Source organism: Cinclus cinclus, chromosome 11, assembly GCF_963662255.1.
Source record: "Cinclus cinclus chromosome 11, bCinCin1.1, whole genome shotgun sequence".
Lineage (NCBI taxonomy): Eukaryota > Metazoa > Chordata > Aves > Passeriformes > Cinclidae > Cinclus > Cinclus cinclus.
In genome coordinates this window covers 1,527,593-1,551,558 of record NC_085056.1, presented here as the reverse complement: position 1 = coordinate 1,551,558, position 23,966 = coordinate 1,527,593, and the positions used below count along the sequence as shown (strand labels likewise).

At 61.8% G+C, this 23,966-nt stretch overlaps 1 protein-coding gene across 1 annotated transcript; it reads right to left on the bottom strand.

Annotated features, from left to right (window-relative positions):
• Positions 1 to 9: 9 nt before the first annotated feature.
• On the bottom strand, positions 10 to 23,526 carry PIEZO1 (piezo type mechanosensitive ion channel component 1 (Er blood group)). Its single transcript, XM_062500286.1, has 51 exons — positions 23,086 to 23,526; positions 17,395 to 17,490; positions 16,324 to 16,446; positions 16,028 to 16,070; positions 15,788 to 15,938; positions 14,898 to 15,036; positions 14,192 to 14,405; positions 13,851 to 14,016; positions 13,566 to 13,658; positions 13,379 to 13,487; positions 13,038 to 13,165; positions 12,669 to 12,929; positions 11,917 to 12,028; positions 11,633 to 11,811; positions 11,411 to 11,559; positions 11,082 to 11,261; positions 10,920 to 11,008; positions 10,241 to 10,398; positions 9,993 to 10,169; positions 9,753 to 9,878; positions 9,477 to 9,677; positions 9,187 to 9,391; positions 8,970 to 9,074; positions 8,323 to 8,476; positions 7,518 to 7,761; positions 7,333 to 7,429; positions 7,086 to 7,254; positions 6,913 to 7,002; positions 6,707 to 6,795; positions 6,441 to 6,512; positions 5,935 to 6,032; positions 5,757 to 5,853; positions 5,432 to 5,509; positions 5,167 to 5,339; positions 4,980 to 5,095; positions 4,767 to 4,901; positions 4,422 to 4,680; positions 4,156 to 4,344; positions 3,676 to 3,961; positions 3,452 to 3,548; positions 3,211 to 3,358; positions 2,908 to 3,122; positions 2,635 to 2,793; positions 2,408 to 2,555; positions 2,112 to 2,300; positions 1,928 to 2,020; positions 1,647 to 1,819; positions 1,447 to 1,569; positions 1,276 to 1,355; positions 867 to 1,062; positions 10 to 775 (listed from the first exon to the last, which is right to left on the bottom strand). Exons 1-51 carry the CDS (start codon positions 23,147 to 23,149, stop codon positions 526 to 528), a joined length of 7,485 nt encoding a protein of 2,494 aa, XP_062356270.1. The 5' UTR covers positions 23,150 to 23,526; the 3' UTR covers positions 10 to 525.
• Between the last annotated feature and the right edge of the window lie 440 nt (positions 23,527 to 23,966).

The window sequence follows — 23,966 nt, the reverse complement described above, 5'->3', positions numbered from 1 at the left end:
AGCCACGGAGGCCTCAAGTTTGTTTTATTCAATATCTGTATAAATAAACCATTTGAATTAATAAAAACAAATAAACAAACAAACAAACCTGAAGTCACAAGTGTCTAAAGTCCAACTGGGGCTGCCAGCCCCCCTCAAACGTGGGGAGGCCACAACACAGGACCCCCATCCTGGAGGTGGGGAGGGGGCTATTGCTTGAATTCAACTTGGTTCTGGAGCAAGGCTGGGGCCAGCAGGGAAGGGGCACAGGCTGCCTCTTGATCCCCCCTCCCATCCCCACCTGGCAGCCAGGGGTCCCCACTGGGTGGGGGGGCCACCTCCTGTCCCCCTCCCCGGGAAGGCACAACATGGTCTGTGCAGGTCAGACGGCTTCAAAGCAACGTAAGAAAAACATCCTCCCTCCAAGGGAGCACCAGAACCCCACATCCCACTGCCTCCCAGGCCGGGATGTGACTCCAGCTGGGGGGGCTGGTTAAGGCATTGGCGGTGATGTCCCTGTCAGGGAGGGGCTGGAGCCCCTTCCCCTTAATTCTTCTCCCGTGTCCACTTGATCATGGTCTCGGGCGAGCGGTAGAGGAAGATGAGCTTGGCATAGAGCTCCTCCTCCAGCTCCAGCTCGCCCGTCTCCCTCACCAGGAAGATGTCCTGGCACAGCTTCAGGATGCGATCCACACAGGGCAGCTCCTCGAACATGATGGAGTGGGAGATCTCGCTGAAGAAGCCCCGCACGAACTTGCTGATCACCAGCACAATGGACACGTAGAGCCCCATGATCCTGCAAGTTGGGAGCACATCCTGGATCCCTGGATATCTCACCAGAGGGATATCCCTCTGGATCTCCCCCCTCCACCCTACGCTCCACATACCCATAGCCAGCCAGGAAGCCCAGGCTGGGGGGGCTGACTTTGTCGTTGAAGATGATCATGGGCAGGATGTTGCCCTCGTGGGGTGGGGCGTCCTTCAGCCTCAGCACCCACCACTCCACAAAGTGCTCACCAGGGACAGAGCCCCTGCGCTCCCGTTTCAGCTGCACCTCCACGTCCAGGTAGCTCTCCACATCATCTGGACAGGGTGACAGCATCAGGGCACAGCACAGTGGCTACTGTGCCATCACAGCCTCACTGTCCTTAGGGGCTGGCACCCAGCATGGCTACTGGTGTGCTCCCAGCGCTGATTTTTTAGGGAGGGGCACACTGGGACTGATGTCCTCCTCCCTGTCTTCAGAGAGGTGGCACCCAGTGCTCGTTTTCTTGTGGGGGACATTTTGGGACCTACCTGGCAGCAGCTGCTTGACAGGTTCAGCTTCGAGGCCAGTGGGTGCCCGGATGTATTTGGGGAAGAGTTTGGGCAATACCCTGAGAGAAAGTGGAGCGATGGAGGGAAGGTTTACACCATCCCACTGAGCACAGGGGTCCAGTCACAGTCACCCCCTCTGGGGACACTCACACGGGGTCATCCCTGGTGCCATCCAACATCTGGGCCAGCTCCAGGCGCTGGGGCGTGCCAGGCTCCAGGTCTGTGGTGTGTTTGCCATAGGCGTTCTCCACCGAGCCCCCCTTGCCCAGGTCCCTGCGGGCAGGAGAGGCTCAGTGTGGGCAGGGGGTGTGCAGGCAGGGCTGGCTCCTCCCTGGCCGTGCCCGAGGTACCTCTGGAAGCTCCAAGAGATGTGCACGGTGATGTCAGAGGAGCCGTTCTGCAGCTCCAGCCGCATCTGCTCGCGGCTGGGGGGGCTGATGCTCCACAGCGAGCCCGAGCTGCCCTCGATGCGGGCGGTCACGATGTCCTCGTCACCGTAGAGGGTGATGAACTGCATGGCCAACTGCCACCAGGGGTGGGGACATGGCTCAGCTCCTGCCCTGGGGGCTCAGCCAGCACCTGCCCCAGGCAGCCAGCAAGGATTTTTTGGGGTGGGGGGAGGAGGATTTACCGGATCGCTCTGGAACTCTGCCGTGAGCTTGTCGTAGTCCTCGGGGTTGAAGGGCTGGATGTATTGCTGCTGGGAGCTCGTGCTGAACAGAGGCTGGGGAGGGGTGGACAGGGGGACATCAGCCGGGCAGGGCACGCTGGTGTCCCCCATGTGGGCACCCCAACACCCACCCCCACATCCTCACCTCGTACCCCCCTAGCTTGAGGGTGACGGTGACATCGATGGGGTGGTTGATGACGCCCACCACGGAGCGTACCAGGGACATGAAGAGCAGCGGGAACCAGATGATGCCCACGAGGAAGAGGATGATGAGGCCGCCCATGCCGTACTTCACCACCTTCTTTTTCTTCTGCCCCTTGGGCTGGGGGTATTTCTGGGATGGGGGGAGATAGCACACTGTGTAGGGTGTGCTTGGAGGGGACCTCAACAGACCCCCAAAAGGGGTTTAGTGAGGGACCCTTCTTGGCATAGGGGCTGTACCTTCTCAGTCTCCCGGCTGCACTTGATGATGAAGATGTTGGCGTAGATGTCCTCCACACACATCCAGTTGGAGAGGGACAGCGTGGTGTCCGTCCACACCCAGTCCATGACGGCCCGCAGCTCCACCAGGAAGGGCACGAAGCGGAACCTGGGGGGACACGGGGACAGGGCAGTGGTACAGCAGCACCCTCGGAGTGCCTGGGGCTCCCTGTGGCCCCGTGCCCTACCCCTGGAAGAGGAAGAGGTTCAGGTGATTGTATTTCTTGGTGAGGAAGTTGCCCAGGATACGGGTGGGGTATCCACAGCGGATCTGGTAGGCCGACAGTCCAAAGTAGATGCACTTCACAAAGTACCACAGCTGGGCCACCGTGTTTTGGCGGAACAACCTGCAGGAGGGACGTGTCACTCTTCAGCCGCCAACCTGAGCCACCACCAGGGCTCAGGGACACCAAGGTGCCACACAAGGACCACGCCGTGCCATGGAATCCTTTGGGATGTACCTTTGGGTGACGGCAGGCAGGATGAAGAACATCCAGAAGTGGATGCCAAAGACCAGGGTGACCTGGAAGATGAGCTTGCCCAGCACGGTCTTGCGGAGGTAGAGCGCACGGTCGATGACCATGGTGGTGAACTGGAAGAGCAGCATGAACAGGAAAGCCTCCGGCACTTGGTTTTCCGACAGCGAGGAGGTGATGTCGGCGGCCGCCGAGTATTTCTGGGGTGCAGGACAGGTCAGGATGTGGCCCAGCCTCACCCCGTGGTGGAAGCATGACAGTCAGGGCCCTGTGGGACTTGCTGCTCACCCCAAAGGCCCAGAAGCCAAAGATGATGATGATGAAGTCAACCACGTCAGCCAGGAACATGTAGGCGTAGACGTCAGTGGCTGCATGGTTCTGCGTGTCCAAGATGTCCTGGAAGAACCTGTGCACTGGCTGGTACATGTTCTGTGCCCTGCAGGGACAGGGGACACAAGAGGACACAGGGGACAGGTGACTGGGACTGCACCCCAAAACCCCCACCCCAAACAGCACTGCCACGACTCACATGCTGAGGAAGAAGCCCTTGACCCGCAAGCCAAACTCCCTCAGCTTCCTGTGAGCGTAGCTCTCTTCTGACACTTCCTCCTCTTCCTCCTCGTCCCCTTGAAGTGAGGCACAGCATGGGTGACTGCCAGGGTCCTGCAGGGCCACATCCTGCCGGACCCCAGCACCCTGGGGGTGCCAGCCCTGCTCCTCACCATAGCATGAAGGTTGGGAACTGGTGCTCACCTTCCACTGGAACCATCTCCAGGGCTTCCCTCTCCTGCTGCCTCTTCCTCCTGAAGCGGAGCTGCGTGGCCCGGGTGCCCTCTTCCTGTTCCATGGACTCACCCCCCAGACCCAGCTCCAGATCTGGCCCCGTGGCTGCTGCCAGGGCTCCTGGCCGGGCTGGAGCCTCCAGCCCTTCCTCAGCCACCACCGGTGGTAGGGACATGGCTTCCTCCGGTTTCTCCTCCTTTTCCTTGTTCTCCCGCTTCTCCTCCGCCGTCTTCTCCTGGTCCCACAGCCCAAAGGACTGCAGAGGGACATGGTCAGGGGTCCTGCTGCACCACAGCCTCACACACCTCACTCCCCATCCTGCAGCACCAACTCCCACCAGCACTGGTGGGAAACCACAGCAGAGCCACCCAGCGCTCACTCGGTTCAGCCTGGAGCCCCCAGGAGCAAATCCAGCTCCCCCCAGATGCCCACCCACGGCCCAGGGCTCACCAGCAGCAGGGAGCGATGAAAGAAGAGGGCCAGGAGCTGCACGAGGTCATTCTTGATGTAGTGGGTGGACTTCTCCAAGCCCAGGATGCGTGGTGGGAAGAAGGGCTTGCCCTCGTGGCGCAGCATGGTGACATAGCCATTCCAGGGGAAGAACCCAAACTGGAAGAGGTATTTCACCACCACCATCATCTGTGGGGACACTGGGGTCAGTGGGTGGCAGCAGGGGCCGGGTGGCATCGTCCCTTCACTGGCCACCCCCTGCCCACCTCGGTGTAGATGATGGCGGTCATCCAGAAGCGCTTGGTGGGCCGTGGGATGGAAAGCATGGCCCAGAGGAAGACCAGGATGGGCAGGAAGACAGAGATGATGGAGGCGGTGATCACGTTGTTGACAATGATGACCAAGTAACAGAGCAGCTCGGAGTGGGCGGTCACACAGCGGTACCCGGCCAGCAGCAGCTTCAGGAACCGGTTGTGGGATTGGTAGAACCGCTCTGACTCCTCCAGCTCAGAGACACACACCCTCCTGCAGGGTGCAGGGCTGGGGTGAGCCCCCCTGCCAGCCCCCATCCCCATCCTGCCGTGCCCACACCCAACCGTCCCCACGTCCACCTGCTCTTGAGGAGCTCACTGGCAGTTCGCCTGCGCTGCCGGGGCACGGCCAGGAACTGCTGAGCATCAGCCACGTCCTCCAGGTTTGCCACCTGCTCCTGGCTGCTGGAAGAAGGGGTAGCTCTTAGGGACCCGCTGGGGATGACACAGGGACAGGGGTGAGCCCCCTGCCCCACCTGCGGCACTGGCCCTCAGGGGTTTCTATGCACCTGCCTGGAAGTGCTGCTTTGGGAATGTGCGGCCAAGAAGGTGGACAGGCTCAGCTCCTCTGAGAACTCCTCCGGTGGCATGTAGAGCTCATCTGGGAACCCCTCGTTTATCTCCTCTCCCTGTGGCAGGCAGGACGTCAGTGCCACCGTGGGGTGACACCCCCCATGCCCCGGTGTCACCCCGGGCTCACCTTGGCCAGGCGCTGTGCCATGACAAATCTCTCGAGGCGCAGGACATCAGACATGTCCGTGTGCTCCCGGGTGCAGGTGTCCAGCCACTGGGTCAGCCCATCCACCAGGGCCTGGCACAACAGCCACAGGAACCTCAGCGTGTTCAGTGCTCGCTGCAAGACGTTGCTCCGCTCTGCCAGGGCAAAAAGAAGGGTGGATGGTGACTCGTGCCCACTCGGACCTCCCCAGAACCGCCCCCGTGCTGCAGTCCTGCTGCCCACCTACCAGCAGAAGTTTCTATGTTCTCTACCTCCCGGCCTTCAGCCTCCTCAGCAGCCTCCACCTCTCTTCTTGCACCATCCTCTGCAAGAAGGATGAACATCATTTTTGGGGCTCTCCCATCCACCACCCCATCCCCTATCCCCCCACATCTACCTTAAAAACCAGGGTGGCCACCAAATAAGCTGCACAGCTTGTGCCCAACCCCACTGTAGCCATCAGAGAGTCCCCCACACACACTGGGAACACCCTGCCAGGGCACACAGCGGGCACCAGGCAGGGCTGTGTCCCCTCCTGCCCCCCCAGCCCTATTTTGGGGTGCCACACCCACCTGCAGTGCTCTCAGTGCTGGGTGGCCGTGGTTGCTCAGGCTGTTCCTGCTGCCGTAGCACTGTCCTGGTGTTGGTCACCCAGGCCTGGTAGGCGAGCTGGAGGGGGACAGGGGCCATCAGCACCCTGGGGACACTGCCAGCCCTCCAGCTGCTCTACAGTCCACCAGCCCTGCTCACCTGGAAAGCACTTGGCCTCTCCAGCCGTGGCTCCTCCTGCACCTCCTCCTCCTCCTCACTATCCGACTCGAAGAGGAAGTATTCCCCAGAATGCAGCACTACCAGGGGAGCACAAGGTGTCATGGCACAGCCAGGGCCATGGCAAGCCTGTCACACCCCAGGCTAGCCCTGCTGCCATCTCCCAGGGCTCTGCCTGGCACCGAGGACATCCATGGGGACATCAAAACCAACGACTCAACTGCCACGTCCCCAAAGCGGCATCATTCAGAGGTGACCAATGTCGGTGACCCCAAACCCAGCCTGGCACCCCCAGTCCAACAGCCCATTAGCGCTGGGGAGCAGAGAAGCCATGGTTAGTGCTCTGCAGCTGATCCTGGGGACAGGGGACATGCAGGGTGTCACCTTGGCCAAGCAGTGCCACCATCACCCCACAGGTGTTAGCGGTCCCGGCAGAGGGACCTCTCTGAGGGGCTGTGCCCCATTACGGCCCCGTGCCAGGGCTGTACCTGTGGCATGGTCTGACCACGGCTGCCACCAGCGCTCCCTCTGCCGGGATGGGTCTGTGGGATCGCCGGGATCTGTGGGATGGCAAACGGGGCTGAGGACGGCCACACTCGGGGCACCCACCCCGCCTGGGGGGCACTCATGGCAGGAGTGCCTCACCACAATGCCCCATGGGGCTCCACCACGACAGGTGTCAGTGATGGGTCACAGTGCCACCCGTGTATCCAGAAAGGGGTTGGGGACAGGGGAGGGACCCCACGGCTCTCACCTGATCTGGTCCCTTCCTGCCCCAGGCTGGTGTTGCGGGGCAGCCGCTCCTGGTGGTACTTCTGCTGCTTGGCTTGGATCCGCTCCATCCTGGAGGCACAGGATGCTTCAGGGCCTGCTTCCCCGAGCCCCCCAGGGGCACCCTATACGCAGGGGTGCCCCAAGGTGCAGGGAGAGGGGTCCCAGTGCCCCCCAAAACCCACTCACTGCCGCTTCAGCTGGTCCAGTGACTTCTTCTCGGCTCGCCGGTGTGAGTTCAGGCTCTTCATGATGCTGGCCTTGAACAGCGCCACACCCCTGGGGGACAGGGACAGTGGAGGGTCAGGGGGAACCCCCAGCAACCATGGGGATCCCCCCCCCCCCCAGATCCCCAATCCCACCTGGAAGCCTGCAGGGCAGAGGCTTGGAGGTTCCACATGACGTGTAAGTAGTAGGAGCTGAGGAAGATGCGGCGCTGGAGCAGGAGGAAGAAGAAGCAGATGCTGTCCCACATGATGCCAGCCTCCTCCACGGGCAGCGTGCAGTCGTGGTCCTTGTGCATCGCCTTGGCTGGCAGGCAGAGGTGCAGGCAGGTCAGGCAGCAGCCCAAGCCTGCAGCCCCCCAAGCCCCCCAGAGCAGCAACTCACGGTCATAGTAGCCCTTGACGGTGCAGACGAGGCTGAAGAGCTGGATGACCCAGCAGAAGTTGCTCTGCATTTGCTGCACGAAGACGCAGGACAGGAGCTGCAGGCAGAGAGGGCACACACAGCTCTGTCACCAGCCCAGGCACGCCCAGGCTGACCTGAGGAGAGGCACACGGACCACAACACACCGACAGCATGTTTTTGGAGATGATGATGGTGATGTTGTAGAGGATGAGGCAGTCCCAGAGCGCGAGGCGGGCGCGGGCTGTCTTGTGCAGCATGGCAGTGCCCGAGAGCAGCAGGTAGAAGCAGGCCAGCAGGTAACCCAGGCCAAAGAGGCTGATGCGGTTGGCACCGGTGATGAAAACCACCACGAGGACGACCCAGAAGAAGTAGTGGAAGACCACCACCTTCACCATGTCCAGGTAGGACCTGCAGATGGGGTGGTTGGAGTAGGGACCTTGTTCTTTCCCAGTATGGTCCCAGTCCCCCCCACCAGCCCTATCATGGGGGACAAAGGGCCTTATCCCAGGTTATGGCATAAAGCCTGTGAGGGTCCAGCACCATTACCAGGGGTGTCCTGGACCACCTCATCGCCTTCCAGAAAAGCCTCAGGGTGTTCCTGCTCCAGCCATCAGGGAGGTCATGTCCAAAGGGACCCTGGCCCAAAGGGGTTCCAGTCCCATTCTAGAGATCCCAGCCCAGCAGGTCCCACTGCCTGAAGGTCCCATCCTAGCCACGTCCCAGAGGATTTGCCATCCAAAGCTGGGATCTCATCTTGTCCCTACCCCAAAGGGTCCCATCCCAGGGGGGAACCCATCTTGTCCATACCCCAAAGTCTGGCATCACAAGGTTGGAATTCCAAGGGTGGGATTCTACCGCGTCCATACCCCAAGGGGTCTCACCCCAGCTGGGCCCCATCCCAGCTGCCCACGGAAGATCCCATTCCCATGACCCCAGCCCAGGTCGGGGTGCTATTTTGGGGGCACCCACTTGCAGTAGATGAAGTTTGGGGTGGGGTTGTCGTGGTCGTGCTCCCGGTCCAGCCGGTCGGAGTTGTCCCCGGCCGCCCGCAGCCACGGCTCGGAGCGCTCGGCCTCAAACACGCGCCACTGCTGGGCCGCGCACATCAGCAGCATGAAATCATCTGAGGGAACACGGCTCAGCCCGGGCCACACGCTGCCCCAAAACCCTGGTACCCCCCAAACCCTTCCCCGAGGCGTGGGGCATCCCAGTTCATTCTCATGAATGTGGCTTTCCCAGACCTCCTCTTTAACCAAGTGTGCATCTCCCCAGGTCCCTCCTTTTCCCAAAAGGGGGTGGGAAAACAATTCAGTTCCCCAAAAAAAGGGTGGGGTTTGCCATGACTCTTTCTCCAATGGGGTGTGTGTGATCTAAGCTCTATCTCCAGTGGAGTGGGGCTCTCAAAGCTCCTCTATCCTTCCTGCCTGTCCTTCCCCCTCCTGGAGGCAGGATGGCTGGGGAGGGACAGGGGCTGCAATAGGGTGACAGGTCACCCCATGGGCACAGAGGTGGAGTAGTGGGGGGAGCAGGACACTGCCACAGGCTGTGTCACCCCAGGAGCAGGGGACTGCCAGGGGCTAGAGCAGGGGGACAGGGCACCACACGGGGCTACTCACTGATGAGGTTGGTGGATTTGGGAGCCTGGAAGAAGTCAGGCAGGTAGAGCCACTTGACCAGCGCCGAGTTGAGGGGAATGGTCTCGCTCCAGCGCCATGGATAGTCTGGGGGGGGGGGGAGGGGGCAGGGTGCACAATCAGTGCCAAGCCCCCTCCTCCTGCCCCTTCCCAGGGCAGGCAAATGGTGCCCCACAGGAAGGCTGGGTGTGCCCCTTACCCATGCAGAGAGCAGGTGGCATCCCCAGGCACAGCAGGTACTGGTAGAGGAAGAAGATGACGAGGAAGAGGCAGTACTTGGGCCAGAGGCGGGCGATGGCCTCGCGCCGCCGCCGTGTCAGCATCACCACGAGCCAGCAGCCGTGCAGGATCACCAGGAAGTTCATCCGCTGCCCGATCACGTTCACGATCATCAGGAAGCAGATCTGGGGGCGCAGCGGGGCACAGGACTCAGCACCGGGGACGCTGTGAGCACCACGACCCCTCCCCACAAAAAGCCCACGCTCCCACCTCCAAGCCAAACTTGTAGTAGAAGTAGTTGATGAAGTATTTGGCGCAGCTGATGAGGTCCAGGTCGAGGTGCTCGCGGGAGATGTCCTCAAAGATGGTCTCGGTGACGGGGGCCACCAGCTGGTGCTGCTTGCGGTGGTACTGCTGGCGCCGGTACACCACGGCCTCGAACACCAGCAGCAGCAGCAGCAGCAGGTGGTTCTGCAGGGGGAACAGGGGATGCTCAGGACCGAGAATTCCCCTCCCAGGTGCTCCCCACAGTATCCCCGTGCCCACCTTGACGCAATCCCAGGTGGGGAAGCCCTTCCGGACACCGAACCAGTTGGCAGGGTCCACGAGGTCACGGTACAGCGTGGAGTTGCCCAGCTCCTCTGGGGTCAGGTTGGTGCTGTTGGGCAGGGGCTGCCAAGGGGAGCACCAGGGGATGGGTCAGTGCCCCTAGGACCCCCCCCCCCCCCCCCCCACATCCCCCATCCAGCTAGGGAGGCCCCCAAGAACCAGCCCCACTGGGCACACCTGGGTGCAGTTGCTGGAGTAGTCCTCGGGATCCACGATCTCAAGCTGGTAGAGCATCTTGCAGACGATGATGATGCAGGTCCAGATGGTGGAGAGGCACGAGGCCATGTGGCGGAAGCGGCAATAGGGCATGGCAAAGGCCCACAGCAGCACCAGCAAGAAGTTCATCAACGAGACCTGGGGCAGGGGCTGTGTCAGCACCTCGGGGGGCCGGGCTGAGCCCCCCAATCCTGCAGCCCCAAGGGTACCTCCTCCAGGGCCACCCAGACGGTGTAGAGAGCCACCATCTTGACGACGTGGAGCTCCAGCACGCGCCTCATGAAGATCTCCCCGCGCGTCATCGTGTCTGAGAAGGTCTGGCCCAGCACGATCAGGCGCTCCAGCACCAGCCCCCATTTGCTGGACTCTGTGGGACATGGACCCTCATGGACACCCCTGCAGCCTTGCTGGCTCTGAGGACACCCCAAACCCATCCCCGGTGTGTTCCTTTGCTCAGAGAACACCCCATTCCACAACCCCCCACACCTGGAGAACAACCCAATCCCTCCCTGCAACCTCCAGCCTCTTCCTGGCTCAGAGAGCATCCCAATCCATCCCTGTATCCTTCCAGACATGGAGGAGACCCCAACAAATCCCTGCACTACCCTGGTCCCATCCTGGCTTTCAGGACATCCCCCTCCACCCCCATGCCCTCCCAGCCCCTTCCCGGCTCAGAGGCTACCCCAGTCCATCCCCACACCCTCCCAGACTTGAAGGAAGCCCCAACCCATACCCTGAAATTCTCTTCCAGGCTTGGAGGACGCCCTAATCCATCTCCATACCCTCCCACTCTCGGATATCAACCCAAATCCAACTCCCTACCCTCCCAGGTCCCCCCTGGCTTGGAAGACACCCCGTCCCAGCCTGTCCCCCATTCCTGCCCTGTACCCAGGGAGTCGGTGTCGGAGTCTCTGGACTGGGTGGTCTCGGCAGCGGCCGCATCCCGCAGCAGGCGGCTCCCCTGCAGCTCCTCAGACCTGTGGGAAGCAGGGCTCAGAGCAGGGATGGCAGGCTCGGGGTGCAGGGGGGTCACCCAGCACTGGATCCTACCTGGGAATGTGGCAGGGGGCTGGAGAGGGGGTGTGGACACGTGCCAGGTCAGTGATGTGCATGAAGGGCTCGTGGAAGCAGTGGAGCTGGAGGGTGCAGGCCAGAAGGAAGAAACCAGTGATAAGGATGCTGGAGAAGAGCCTGGAGATGCTGATCTGCTCCAGGCCCACGTCACTCAGCCTGGATGGGGAGAGAAGGGTCAGCACAGGGTTTCTTCCACCCCACCCCAACCAGGCACCGAGGCTCAACCTCAACCTGCTCCGTGCCTCGGTGGTGCCACCACAGGGCTGGTGCCAGCAGGGACCCCATGGCAGGTGGGGGACACTCACTGGCTATCACTGAGGCTCGTCAGGTTCCTCCAGTACATGGGGAAGTCTTCAAATTGGTAGGTGTAGTTGCTGATGAGCACCAGCATGGTGTAGGCCACCACCAGCCACCAAAAACCCTTGAGCACCTTGCGCCACAGGCTGTAGTACACCTGCAGGGACAGGGACGTCAGCAGGGCCACCCTGGGGATGGCACAGACCCCCAGGAGTCCCCAGTTTCTCCACCTGGAACAGGATAATGCAGAGCAGGAAGAGGAGCATGTAGATGATCTTGGAGACGACGAGGCGCCCGGTAAAGGTCACCACGATGAACTTGGCAGCGCAGACCAGGATCCAGAACTTGGCAAAGAAATTCTTCACCACCTGCCCCAGGCTCTGCAGCACATCCCTCATCTGCCTGGTGTCTGTGGGGCACGGAGGGGCTGCAGGAGCTGGGCTGGGGCACTGGGGTGTCCCCTCCACAGCTGTGGGGTGCTCGATGTGGGGCAGTGTGGGTGACACCACCTCACCTGTGTCCGTGACTGACACCTCCATGAGTGGCGTGGCCAGGGACCTCCTCGTTAGCATCTTCTCCCTAACGAACTGCCGCAGCAGCATCCAGAAGGTGAGGGTGAGCAGGAGCTGTGGGGACAGGCAGTGAGCAGGGACAGGGGTGGGACAGTGCTGTTGGAACCCTGGAAACTGAGAATTTTAAACGTTCTGTGCTGACAGGCACTCACCCCCACCCCCCCCCCCCCCAGGAAAACACTGCTTTGGACCAGAGGCCATGGAGAAGGATTTCAAAATTAAATGAAAGAATTAAGATTGTGAGTGTGTAGTTTGAATAGAACTGTGTAATATCACATAGTGAAAAGCTGAGAATTTAAAGTTTTAAGATGTAGTAATATATATAGCAAAATGAAAGTTTTAGAAGAGAAGTTTAGTCCTTCTTCTTCATGAGTCTAAGTAATCTTTTGTAATTAAATAAAAGAACCCCACATTACAGGCCACAAGTAGTTAGTTATTAGGTTAAAAGTAAAAACAATTTAAGTAGCTTTTGTTAATTAAACAGTCAGCCTTTGTAAAAAAACAGGCCCAATTTTTAACTTATTAGCTTAAAACACTGTAAAACCCACAGCCTGTAAAAACATCATATAAACAAAAATTAATAAACACCTGACTCCAGACAAAAAATACCATGCCTCGAGCTTTTAATCCCAACTCTGAATAAATAAATAAATAAATAAATAAATAAATAAATAAAACACAGCACCGCACTTACCTTGACCCCCAGGGTTATGCAGGGGTACTTGGGGTGCACCAGCCCCAGCGGCTGCAGGCTCACTAAGCTGGTGTGGGTGGGCAGCTCTGGGGACAGCTCCATGGCCCACACGTACTGCAGGATGCACAGGCTGACGCCATAGAGCACCAGGAAGGGTGAGGAGATCATGGCGAAGCGCCGGCGGCTCCGCACCATCCAGATCAGGCACGCCGAGACCAGCAGCACGAAGGTCAGCCAGCTGCGGTAGATGATGCTCCACACCTGTGGGCAGGGAGGGTGAGGGCTCGGCCCAGGAGGTGTCCCCCACCATGTATGTGTCCCCCTCACCATGTCTGTGTCCCCTCCCCGTGTCCCCTCCCAGCTCTTTACCATCATGGCGATGAGGGCAGACAAGTAGCTCTGCTTCAGGAGGACGTGGCCCAAGGTGTGCAGGGGTAGCCAGGCTGTTGGATGCCTCCTGCTTGGCACAGGCGTGGGCAGAGGGAGGTGGCCCCGGGCTGCAGGCAGAGTTTGGGGAGAGGGAGTGTGAGATATACCACTGGGATGGGGAGAGGGAGTGTGAGATACACTCCTGGGATGGGGAGAGGGAGTGTGAGATACACTCCTGGGATGGGGAGAGGGAGTGTGAGATACACTCCTGGGATGGGGAGAGGGAGTGTGAGATACACTCCTGGGATGGGGAGAGGGAGCACGAGGCACCCCCAGGATGCAGGCAGGGTTTGGGGAGGGGCTGGGGTCAGGCTTACATGGGCTCTGGATGTGGACAGTGCAGTTCTCGCTGCTGCTGCTTGGCTTCCCGGTGTTGGGGAACAGCATGGGCTGAGGGCAGAGCGGGGTTAAAACCCACCTTGGCACCCTCATCCCACACCCATTCCCTGCACAGCCCCCCAGACCCACCTCGGCGTCCTCAGCCACGTGCTGAGTGTCCCTGGGCCAACTCTCCAGCTCCACCAGGTCCCTCGGGCTCGGCTGTGCCGTTGCCACAGTTCTCTGCGAGGGGCAGGAGCCAGCTCAGGGCACCCAGGGCCACCACTGGGGAGCAGGACCATGCCCCAGCCCCCTGCCAAGGTGGCCACACCACCTCCCCACCTCTCCCTGCACCAAGGCAGCAGCCAGGCACACATTGTCACCATAGTCACCATTGTCACCATCGGGGTGTGGCTCTGTCCTGCAGCCCCTCACCTTGGCATACAGCCAGCGCAGCTTCACCAGGGTGGCCATGGAGTAGTAGAGCAGCAGCAGGATGCCAGGGTTGGCATAGACAGGCCAGAGGTAGTTGGTGTTGAGGTCCAGGGTGTTGGGCTGGGAGCAGTTGTAGTACCGGATGATGTCATTGAACCCAAACACCCTGTGAGGGGACAGAAGAGGTGGCATTAACCCCCCCAGCCAGGACCAGAAGCCAGGACCCCATCGCTGTGCTGCCACCAGAGGGATGCTCTGGCTGCCCTCCCCGGGGTGGGACAGGACAGCTCACCCCATAGCCCAGGGGCACCCCGGGCACAGCTCCCTCCCCACGGACTCACCGTGCCCAGAGAGTGGGGGGTGGGAAGAGCCCCTGGACAAAGGGGGTCTGGTAGGCATAGAGGCACAGCAGGTGGCAGGCACCGTAGATGCTGACGACAACGCAGAAGACATTGAAGGCCTGGTGGCTACCAGGGAGGTGACAGGACCACCATGTGCACAGCCCAATGAAGAGCAGGAAGTAGACGCCGGAGGAGGCGGAGGGGTGGATGATCCCTGGGGAGCAGCACCCCGGGGTGGTCAGTGCACAGCCCAGCAGTCCCCTGGACCGAGCAGCATCCCACTGAAGCCAGCATCCCTTCCCCTTGGACTGAGTTTTCCACCTTGGACCAAGCATCTCCTTCCTCTTGGTCCAAGCTTTTCCCCTTGGACTCTAAATCTGTCCTCAGACCACGCATCACTCCTGCTTGGAATGAGCATCCCCTCTCTCCCCAGACCAAGCAACTCTTCCTCCACACATCAAGCATTTGAACCTTGGAGTGAGATTTCTCCCTTGGATTGAACATTCTCCCCCCTCATACCAAACATCCCGTCCCTCTGGACCAAGCATCCCTCCCGCCCTGCACTGAGCTTTCCCCCTTGGATGGAAAATCCTCCCCACATGGACCAAGCATCCCTTCCCTTGTGCTGAGCATCGCAACCACCCTGGATTGAGTATCCCCACTTCGGGCCAAGCATCCTCCCGTGCCCCCCACGTTCTGTGCCCACCTGCCAAGGCCAGCAGCAGGATGGCCAGGCCCTTGCCAGCCTCCCAGAGCAGCCAGTGAGCCTTGTCCCTCAGCCGGTTCCTCAGCCGCCTGTCCCTGTTGGCCGCGCGCCGGAGCCGCCCCACATCCTCCCCTTCCCTCTGCCAGGGAAAACCAGCCTCGTGTCAGCTCCACGACCTGATCCTGGGCAACTCCTGGCCGTGCCTCAGTTTCCCTGCTCTGGGGAGGGCAGGGGCGGCCCGCCAGGTGGGCAGTGCCCGGCACCTTGCCGTGTTTATCTCGTCAGCCAGCTGGAAAGCGCCTCCAAAGGGCAGTTGTTTTTCTTGGCTCAGGGATCCGTGTTCCCAGCACTGAGCTTTTTTCCAGGCTGCCTCCTGTGCCGGCCCTGGGCTCACAGCAAAGGCATCCAGGCTGGCCACTGCTCTGGTTACAGCCCGGCACGGCCAGGACCAGGCACGGCAGCCCCAAAGTGGGGCTGGGGGTGCCACTGGGGACGTGTCTGCCACACGCACAGTGTCCCCGTGACCTGCTGGCACTGCCAGGTGGGGCTGGCATGGCACGGCGTGGCACAGCACCCAGTGAGCTCCATCGGGGGGCCAGCAGCCCATAACTGCCCACTCCACTGTCCCAGCTGTTTGCCACGATCCCTGTGGCCATGCCAGAGCAAACACAGGCACTCCTCCATGGCTGAGTCACCCCAAGCTGTGTGACAATGACCAAGCCCTCCAAGATGGCCAAAACTGCCCCAAACTGGATCCCTGACCATTGGGGGTGTCCCCATACCAAGCTCCAGGCTGTGCCCAGGGAAGGGACAGGGACTCCCCGATGGGCTGTGGATGGTGGGATGTCCCCATGGTGGGATGTCCCCATGACAGTGGGGGCGGCTCTCACCCACTCAGAGGACTCCAGGGACTCAGGATTCCGTCTGGAGGTGGCAGGGCTGAGGCGGCCACACAGGCACAAGGACAGGGACGAGACCAGCAGGATGCCAACATCAGGTGCCACCAGCCGCACCGAGTTGGGAATGTCACTCAAATCTAGCCTGGGGGTAGAGCAGGGCAGAGGAGGGCTTAGGGGTGACCCCCCCCAGCCACTGCCAGCCCCCAGCCCCACATATGAGGGTGCCCTTACCTGGTGACCCCAATGTGACGAGCAAGGACCTCCCAGGAGCTGCCTGTGGGAAGGAGGGGCAGACCCTGCATGGGCAGGCTCTGAGCACACCACAACCATGGGGAGAACACTCCCATCCAGTGCAGTGGGCACCCTGGCATGGCACAGGGCATTCCCCAGAGCTGGCACGTGGCTGGGACCCTCAGCAGCCCCCCAGCAGAAGCAGGATGGGTCCCACATGTCACCAGCTTGAGGGTGCAGCCCCAGGGCAGCACAGGGAGCGGGGCTATGGGTGGGCACAACCAACCCATACTCACAGTTGGGCCCCAGCAGCTCATCCAGGACGGGCAGAGTGTACAGGCATATCTGGAAAACCAGGTGGGTGAGGAGGAAGATGATGCTGGTCCCCAGCAGAGCTTTGAGGATGCGGGTGGTGTGACCTGTGAGACACGGGCAAAGCTGTCACCCACCACGCAGGGACACCAGTAACCCCAGCAGAGACCCTGCACCCTCAGGGGGAGCTGGGAAGGGTGCACTGTGCCCAGAGATTCCAGGGTCAGGATCCCACCAGGGTTTTGTTCACCCAGCACAGCCCAAGGGCACCCCAAGAGCCAAAGCCCAGGAGCACCTTCCCTGTCCCTGCAGCACCCAGCTGGCACCTCCCTGGCCCTGCTGGGTCAGGATCACACTGGGGAGCAGTCAGCATCCCCATCCCTGCTGGAACATCCCATGGGAGGGGCTCCAGGGGTCCCCCCACACCCCAAATCCCCTCAGCCCTTCCACCAGCTGCAGCCATGCCCCCATCCCACCCGGCTCTCCGGGCCCTGTGCCCGTTTTCCTGGCCAGGGGGTGGGGTGGGCAGCGAGCCCACCACAGCTGCGAGCCGGCCTGGGGGCGGCCCCGGGCCAGCAGCTTTCCCTCCACTTGTTTTTTCCTGTAAATCCACACGAAGGCTCTCAGCAGTGCCGGGATCCAGGGCCGTGCGAGCCCATGAAATATTCAGAGGGTAAAGCTTTTAGCTGTGGCCGTGCCAGGCACTGGGGGTGGGGTCCAAGCCAGGCACAGGGGGGCTATGGGCACCTGCCCAGGTGTGGGTGACCCCCTGCAGCCACCACGACGCCCCAGTGCCCCGGGAAGGGTGCTGGGGCTGCTTGTGGTGTGCCCACACAGCCCAGCCCTGAGGTTTTTGGTTAATAAGGCTCCACATTGGAGCAGGAGGGCTATTCATAGCCCCGCTGGGCTATAATTAACAGAGAGAGGCTCCACACGGAGCCACACTGCCCAGCCAGGGTGAAACCACAGCCAAGGTGCCTGCAGGAGGGGGGTGGCAGCTCTCCTGCTGCCTGCCCCACCTGTCCCACCCCTGCAGCCCCAGGTGAGCCCCTTACCTGCGGTGAAGCGTGAGGAGGGCCCCGGGAACCAGGGCAGGAGCAGCAGGAAGAGCAGGTACACCAGGGAGAGGACATTGTAGCGGAAAAGGCAGGCTGGGGACAGAGGGACAGGGTTAATGACAGGGATGTGGCACCGGGAGGGTCCACAGGTGCACTCTCCCATCATGGGGATCCCCAAAAGAGAGGCATCCTAAAATGCCAGGTGGCACTGGGGTGATGCCAGGTAGGACAAGGGGGTAAACCCCAAAAAAGCGTTGTCAGAAAGAGGGACACAAGGCAGGACCTCAGGCTCTGCCACTCCTGGTGACCCATATGGGTGACAAGGACACGAGGGGACACCAGAGGTCCCAGACACATGGGGTGACAGGGCAAGGAGAGACATGAGAAAAATCTGCTGCATTTCCACATCATTTCCACAAAACCATGCTGAGTATTGCAGGGACCCCCACGGCCAGGCTGGGACCCCAGCAGGGCTGGCACAGCACCTGCCCCCAGCACAGCCCTGCTCTGGGTGTGCCACCAGCTCAGCACCTTCCCCCTCACTTATTTTTAGATCTAAATTACAGCTTGTTTGGAGGCACGAAACTACCGGAGGAGCCAGCGCCCTGCAGAGCTGTGACCGACAGGGACAGGGATGGGGACAGGGATGGGGACAGGGATGGGGACAGGGATGGGGACAGGGATGGGGACAGGGACGTGGTGGGGCAGCTGCCACCCCGGCTGGGGATGCAGCGTTCCTGTCACGTTCCTGTCACCACAGTGACAGTGACAGAGAGCAGCAGATGCACCGGCAGGAGCTGGGAGCACCCACAGGGCAGCACCAGCGAGACACCCCCGGCACCAGCACCTGCCTGGAGATGGGCAATGAGCTTTGACACCGAGCCCTGCTCCAGGACAATCCCCCAGCAATGGGGGATCCCTCTGGGACAGCCACAAGGAACTGGTGTTGGGGACAGCCAGGGCAGGGAGCTGCTCCTCTTGGCACCCCAAATGGGAAGGGGGTGACACGGAGGGGGGGCTCAGACCCCGTGGGACTGGGGGGGGTGGATGAGGGGGACCCGGCCAGGCGCCAGGGACGTGCAGCCCGGCACGGCCCTTCCTGTGTTTACGAGGTTTCAATGGGATAACACATCCTGGGGAGAGGGACAGCACAGCCGGGGGGGGACACGGCTCAACCCCCGGGGGACAGCGGGGCACCCTCGAATGGCATGGGGGTGGCAGGAGGGAGAGCCCAGGAATACCCCGGGACACATCCCACTCTGGGGTTAAAACCAGCTGCGGCCCCACAGCGGGGTCCCCACGTGTCCCCAAACCTGAGAAGCGCAGCCCGGCCCCGAGCAGGGGTGGGGGACACCGGGACTGTCACCAGCAGCAGCCACCTCCCCGCGGTGACCCCGGGACGGGACGCGTCACCTCCCGCAGCCGCTGCCGAGGGCTCCTGGCTGTTTCGGCAAACCATGATCTCATGGAGCAAATATTCCAGCCGAGAGGAGCCTTCCCGGCACGGGGGCGAGACGCTGCTGCGGCTTCCGTGGGAGCCAGGCAGGGCCCCTTGGCCACTGGCATCGCCGTGCCAGTGGCCACCCACCCCACTGCCCGCTTTGGGGTGACCCAGCCCCACCGTGAGCCCCTAGCCCTGCCACGGTCACGTCCTGGGTGCTGGTGACACCGAGGGCACGTGGTGGCATCGCTGGGAGTCCCAGTGAGAACACGGATCGCTGGGCACCGGGGGGACACCCACACGCTGACCCCGTTATTTGGTGCCGCCAGCATCCCCGGGACCCTGTGGCTTGCCAGCTCACCCTGCACCCCTCAGGCATCACCAGGAAATCTCCCACCAGTGCTGGATGGCTTCTACCAGCATGGAAAAGGAGGGAAAAAAGGTGGTGACACCCTGGATTTGGGGAGCACCGTTGGGAGCTGGCTTGGCACCCACCTGGCTGCAGCAGGGCATGCCATGCCATGCGTGCGTGGGCGCTGCACGCATCCTGCACAGTCGCAGGGAACCGGTTCCCTGCAGTGCTGACAGTGGGGAAAGTGCAGGCACAGGGAGAAAAACCAGTTTGGCGTGTGGGGAGAGTAAACCTGCCCTCTGAGCAGCCAGCTGGGTGGGTGCAGCACCCACAGCGCCCACGACACGCCGGGGTGTCTCTCTCTGAGCATTCACCTTGTTCCTTACGTCAGGTATCCCGGATTGGCACCCCAATTCCTGCTTGCTCACCCCTGTGACCCCAGGATCAGCCCCCATGCTGCCAGGAGTTCAGCACCAACCACAGCCAGCACGTGAAATATTAAGAACATTAATGAGCCAGGAGAATAAATTGCAGCACTGAGGAGCTGGGCAGGATGTGCCGGGGTTCCTCCATGCCAGCCTTAATTGAATTTCCCCGTGGGAGGGGACTGGGGTCACTGGGCACCACTGGCAAAGTGGGGGCAGCCAGGAGGAGCCGGCATCAGCGCCTTCCCCAGGGCACTGGGCAGGGAAGAGCGGCTGTGGGAGAGGACTGGGGTCTGGTGCAGCCCCCTCCCTGCAAACCAGGCACCATCCCACACCCAGCCAGCTTCCAGGATGGATCCGTACCCAGCTGCAGGGGCAAAGGGGGCTCCCCAGACCCCCACAGCAGCCCTGCACCATCGCCCTGCACCCAAACCGCGCTCGGCACCGGCGCGGCCGCTGCTCCACAGGGACCTGCGGCCGCTCAGGATTAATTAGCAAAGCTCTTTAATTCCCTGCCCTGCTCGCTCACACAGGGGCCCGTTACCTGCTGCCGGAGTCAGGCAGCTCTGCCAAGCTGCTTCTCAGCTCACCAGCCCCAGGTGGGGACCCCAGGGACCCTGACAGGGTCCTCGAGGTGTCACTTTGCTCTCAGGACTCGACTCTGCTGGCTGCAAACCAGAGGCAGGGTGAGGAACCCAGAGGCCTCACCCCAAAATCCTGTCAGTGTGGCTCTTCCTATCCCAAAATCTCATCAGCGTGGCTCTCCCTATCCCAAAATCCCATCAGCCCCAAAGTGACAAGCCCTTGGGCAAGCGGAGCTGGCCACAGGCACATTCCCAGCCCCAGCCTCAGCCCCGCTTTCCAGGAAAGAACAGCCCCACCGGTTCTCCCACCATATCCTGTTTTTGCGGAAAGTTCATCTGGATCCCGCCAGCTCCCGACCCTGCTCCTGGGAATGCTGCAGGAGATTCCCCAGGAGGGCTCTGGGCTGGGTGCCAGCCTGACAAATCCCAGCATCAGCCAGGAGCTTGTGCCATGGGACAGGGAATGCAGCAGCTCGGGGCACAAGTGCCAGGGGATATCCCCTTCCTTGGCACACGCCAGGATGGCACAGCCCATGCCACAGGGCTCCCAGAGCTGCAGGCTCAGAGCTGGGACACATGAGGACGCACATTCCCAGATACATTAACATTCCCAGAGGGGCCGTGACCGTGGCTGCCATATGGCAGTGCCCAAACCCTGGAGTCCTCACCCAAAGGGGACCTGCTGCACCCCTGGGGAGCCCCCCACCTCACTGGAGCTGTGGGGGCTCAGTCCTGGACACCCTGCATCTCCATCCAGTCCCATCCCCCTGCGCCCGGAAGAAAGCAGCAGTTACTGCTCTTGGAGACAGCAGTGGCTTTGCTTTTTTCTATTTTTTTTAATACAGTTTTTTTTTTCCCTTCTCTATTTTATTTCCCTCGGTTTTATAAAAAGCACCTGACCGCAGCAGGCAGCTGCTACAGCCCACGCTGGCACCCAGTTGGGCTCCAGCCCTGCAGCACTCGGGACCCCCAGGCACCCCCCAGCACCCTGGCAGGGCAGGGGGGGCTGAGTCCCCACATCAGGGGGTTTTGGGGGGCACCACATCCCCAGGGAGGGGGTGCCACCCTCACCCATCACTTCTGCCTGAGCACCACGGAGCCACAGCTGGCCCGGGGGGATCCATGGGTGTGGGATGTGCTGTGCTCCCCAGAAGGGCACAGGAAGGATGGAGCCGAGGTGGGCACACAGCCCATGGCACAGCCGGGCTGCGCCAGCCGTGGAGAGCTGCCCCGAGCCACACCGTGGGGCTATGAGTCCTGGGCCTCCACTCGCCCCGAGCTGGCCCGGAGCCTCGAGCAAACATCCTGCGGACGTTTGGGGAGAGCCAAACTGCCAGGGGAAGGAAGGGCTGCAGGCGGGCCGTGCTCCGGGGCAAATCCTCCCACCCAGGTGCAGCGGGACACAGAACCACAACCCTCCACCCCCCCACACACACACACCCGTGCCTCAGTTTCCCCCGGGTGCTCCTGCGAGACCCCTGGGCACTGCTGAGTCACCCCCCTCTCGCCAACCAGCTGGAGCAGGACGGAGTCCCCGCCCAAGCCCAAATTTAAACCAAGCCACCTACAAGCTCAATAGGGGGTACAGCAAAGCCACCAGTCTGGGGGGGGGGCGGGGAGAGGATCCGTGCCGAGCAGGGTGAAAAGCCAAGCAAGCCTGGCAGGATTTGGGGCCAAAGCAGCACGATTTGGAGCAGGGGGGCCCCACGGGAGGCAGCGCCCGGAGGCCACGTGTCACCCCAGGCACCCAGGGCACGCACCCGGCAGGTCCCGGGGAGCGCAGCCCCCTCGGCCAGCCCCGCTCCTGGGCTGGGTTATAATTATAATTAACCTCCTCACATCCTGCGCGATGCTCTGAGTCACTGCCCCAGCAAACCAAATGAAAAGCAGTTTTATCAAGAGTCACCCACTTCCTCTGCCAACGAGGCTTTGCCGAGAGGCAGCACTCCCCAAAACTCATCCCTGCTCCCCAAAACACAGCTGGGAACGGGGATGATGGGCTGGATGTGCCTCCCTCGGCCGGGCGCATGTCCCTCTCTCTCCAGGTGACAATATCCCAAAAAGTCATTCTAGGGGTACCCCAAAAACCATGCCAGAGCTTCCCGGGGTTCAGGCCCCCAGCACGGGTGGTGTGAGCCCAAACAGTCCCGGCCCGTGCCCGGCACAAGGAGCCCCTTGAACAATCCTATTTATAAAGAGGTTTTTCCTTTGCGTCTACGCAAACGCAGCCCCGAAGAGGCTCCGGAGGCAGCCGGGCTTCAAAGAGCCGATTCTTGTCCTGCGCGTCCCGGGACACGGGGATTTTCCAGGCCGGTGGCCAGCCGGTTGCCTCGGTGGGTGGCACATCTGCCATCAAAGGCCGACAGTGCTGGGAATGGGCTGGTGGCAGCTTGGGGACCGCAGAGCCACAGGGGTCGGGGTGGGCACTCAGCTTGCCGGGATCCAGCCGGGAATGGGGACAGGATGAGTGCCAGCTGTCCCCCCCGGGCATCGCCCACCCAAAGCAACCTCCGCATCCCCCACCTTGCGACCGCAGCAGAGCGAGTGTGGTGACACGAACTGGGTCACCTGCACCCCAAACACCCCCGGCTGTGGGGGACAGAAGGGGACACCAGCCCCGGAGAGTGGGGTCGCTCACGGGTGGAGACAGCGGGATTTAGTGCGATCCCCGCGGGGGAACCGCAACGCCGCCCGTCCCGGTACCGATCCCTCCCGGAGTCACCGGGCTCGGCTCCTGGCGGCGGGATCCTCTCACCCCGGACATCCCGGCTCTGCCCGCGTCCCTCGCTCCACGTGCCCAGGACAGCCCCGGGAGTGCCCCCCGAGCCACCCTCTCCACGGACAGGAGACACACCCGGGTCACCTTTAGGGGATCCCCGCACTCACCGGCGAGCAGAGCGAGCGGCAGCAGTAGCCAGTAGAGCCCGGCGCAGAGTCCCCGCCGGTTCATCCCGCCCGGCCGCCGCGGCGGGGGGAGCCCGGCCCGAGCCGTTCCGAGCCGTTCCGCCCCGCCGGGGCTGGGCTGGCCCCGGTACCGGTGCCCGGTCCCGCGGCGCTCCGAGGCGCTGCCCCCGCCCCGCTCCCGTCGCTTTATAAAGCGGCACCGCCCGCTCCCCCCCTCCTCCCCAGCGGGGCCGGCGCGGCCCCAGCGCCTCCCGCCGGCACCGCGCCCGCTGCTGCTACCGACACCGACACCGATACCGACACCGACACCAGTTGTCCCGGCTCAGCACGAGCCCACCCGCAGCCTCACGGCTTCCGCTTTGTGCGGTCGGGGCAAAAAAACAAAACAAAACAAACAAACAAACAAAAAATTCGACTTAAAAAAAAAAACACACAGAAAAAGAAACTAAGATAAGCAGAAGGGTTTCGTGTTTGTTTCGTCCGAAAGTGGAATGAAGAAGTCGGATGTTTGGTGAATGCTGGTTGTTGATTCCAGGGCTGAGAGCTGGTGCATGGAGGGGGGGGGGGGGGGGGGGGGGGGGGCTCGGGAGTGCTGCCCCAGGAGCTGGGGGCTGTGCTCCTTCCTGGCACTGGGAAACTGGAGAATTATCCCGTGTTCCTGGAGCTGGGTCCACAGTCCCACCTTCCCAGAGCTCGGTGTCCACTGCAGAGCCAGGTGCAGACCCACACCCCATGGAATTGGGAGCCCAGGTGTGGGGAGCTGGGGTCACATCTGGAGCTGGGCTGTGCTCAGTCCCAAATCCCAACCCAAATCCTGGTGGGAGGGCACCAGGCACAGCTGGCGGCACGGGCAGCGTGACCAG

Bases quoted from the DNA above. Each gene is read 5' to 3' on its own strand.
- PIEZO1 (XM_062500286.1), bottom strand. From the start codon at position 23,149: ATGAACCGGCGGGGACTCTGCGCCGGGCTCTACTGGCTACTGCTGCCG. The intron at 7,430-7,517 runs GTGTGTTGTGGT...CTCTGCCTGCAG, and splicing joins TCTCCAAAAACATGCTGTCG to CTCCTGTCCTGCGTCTTCGT. The intron at 3,123-3,210 runs GTGAGCAGCAAG...CCTGCACCCCAG, and splicing joins TTGGCTTCTGGGCCTTTGGG to AAATACTCGGCGGCCGCCGA.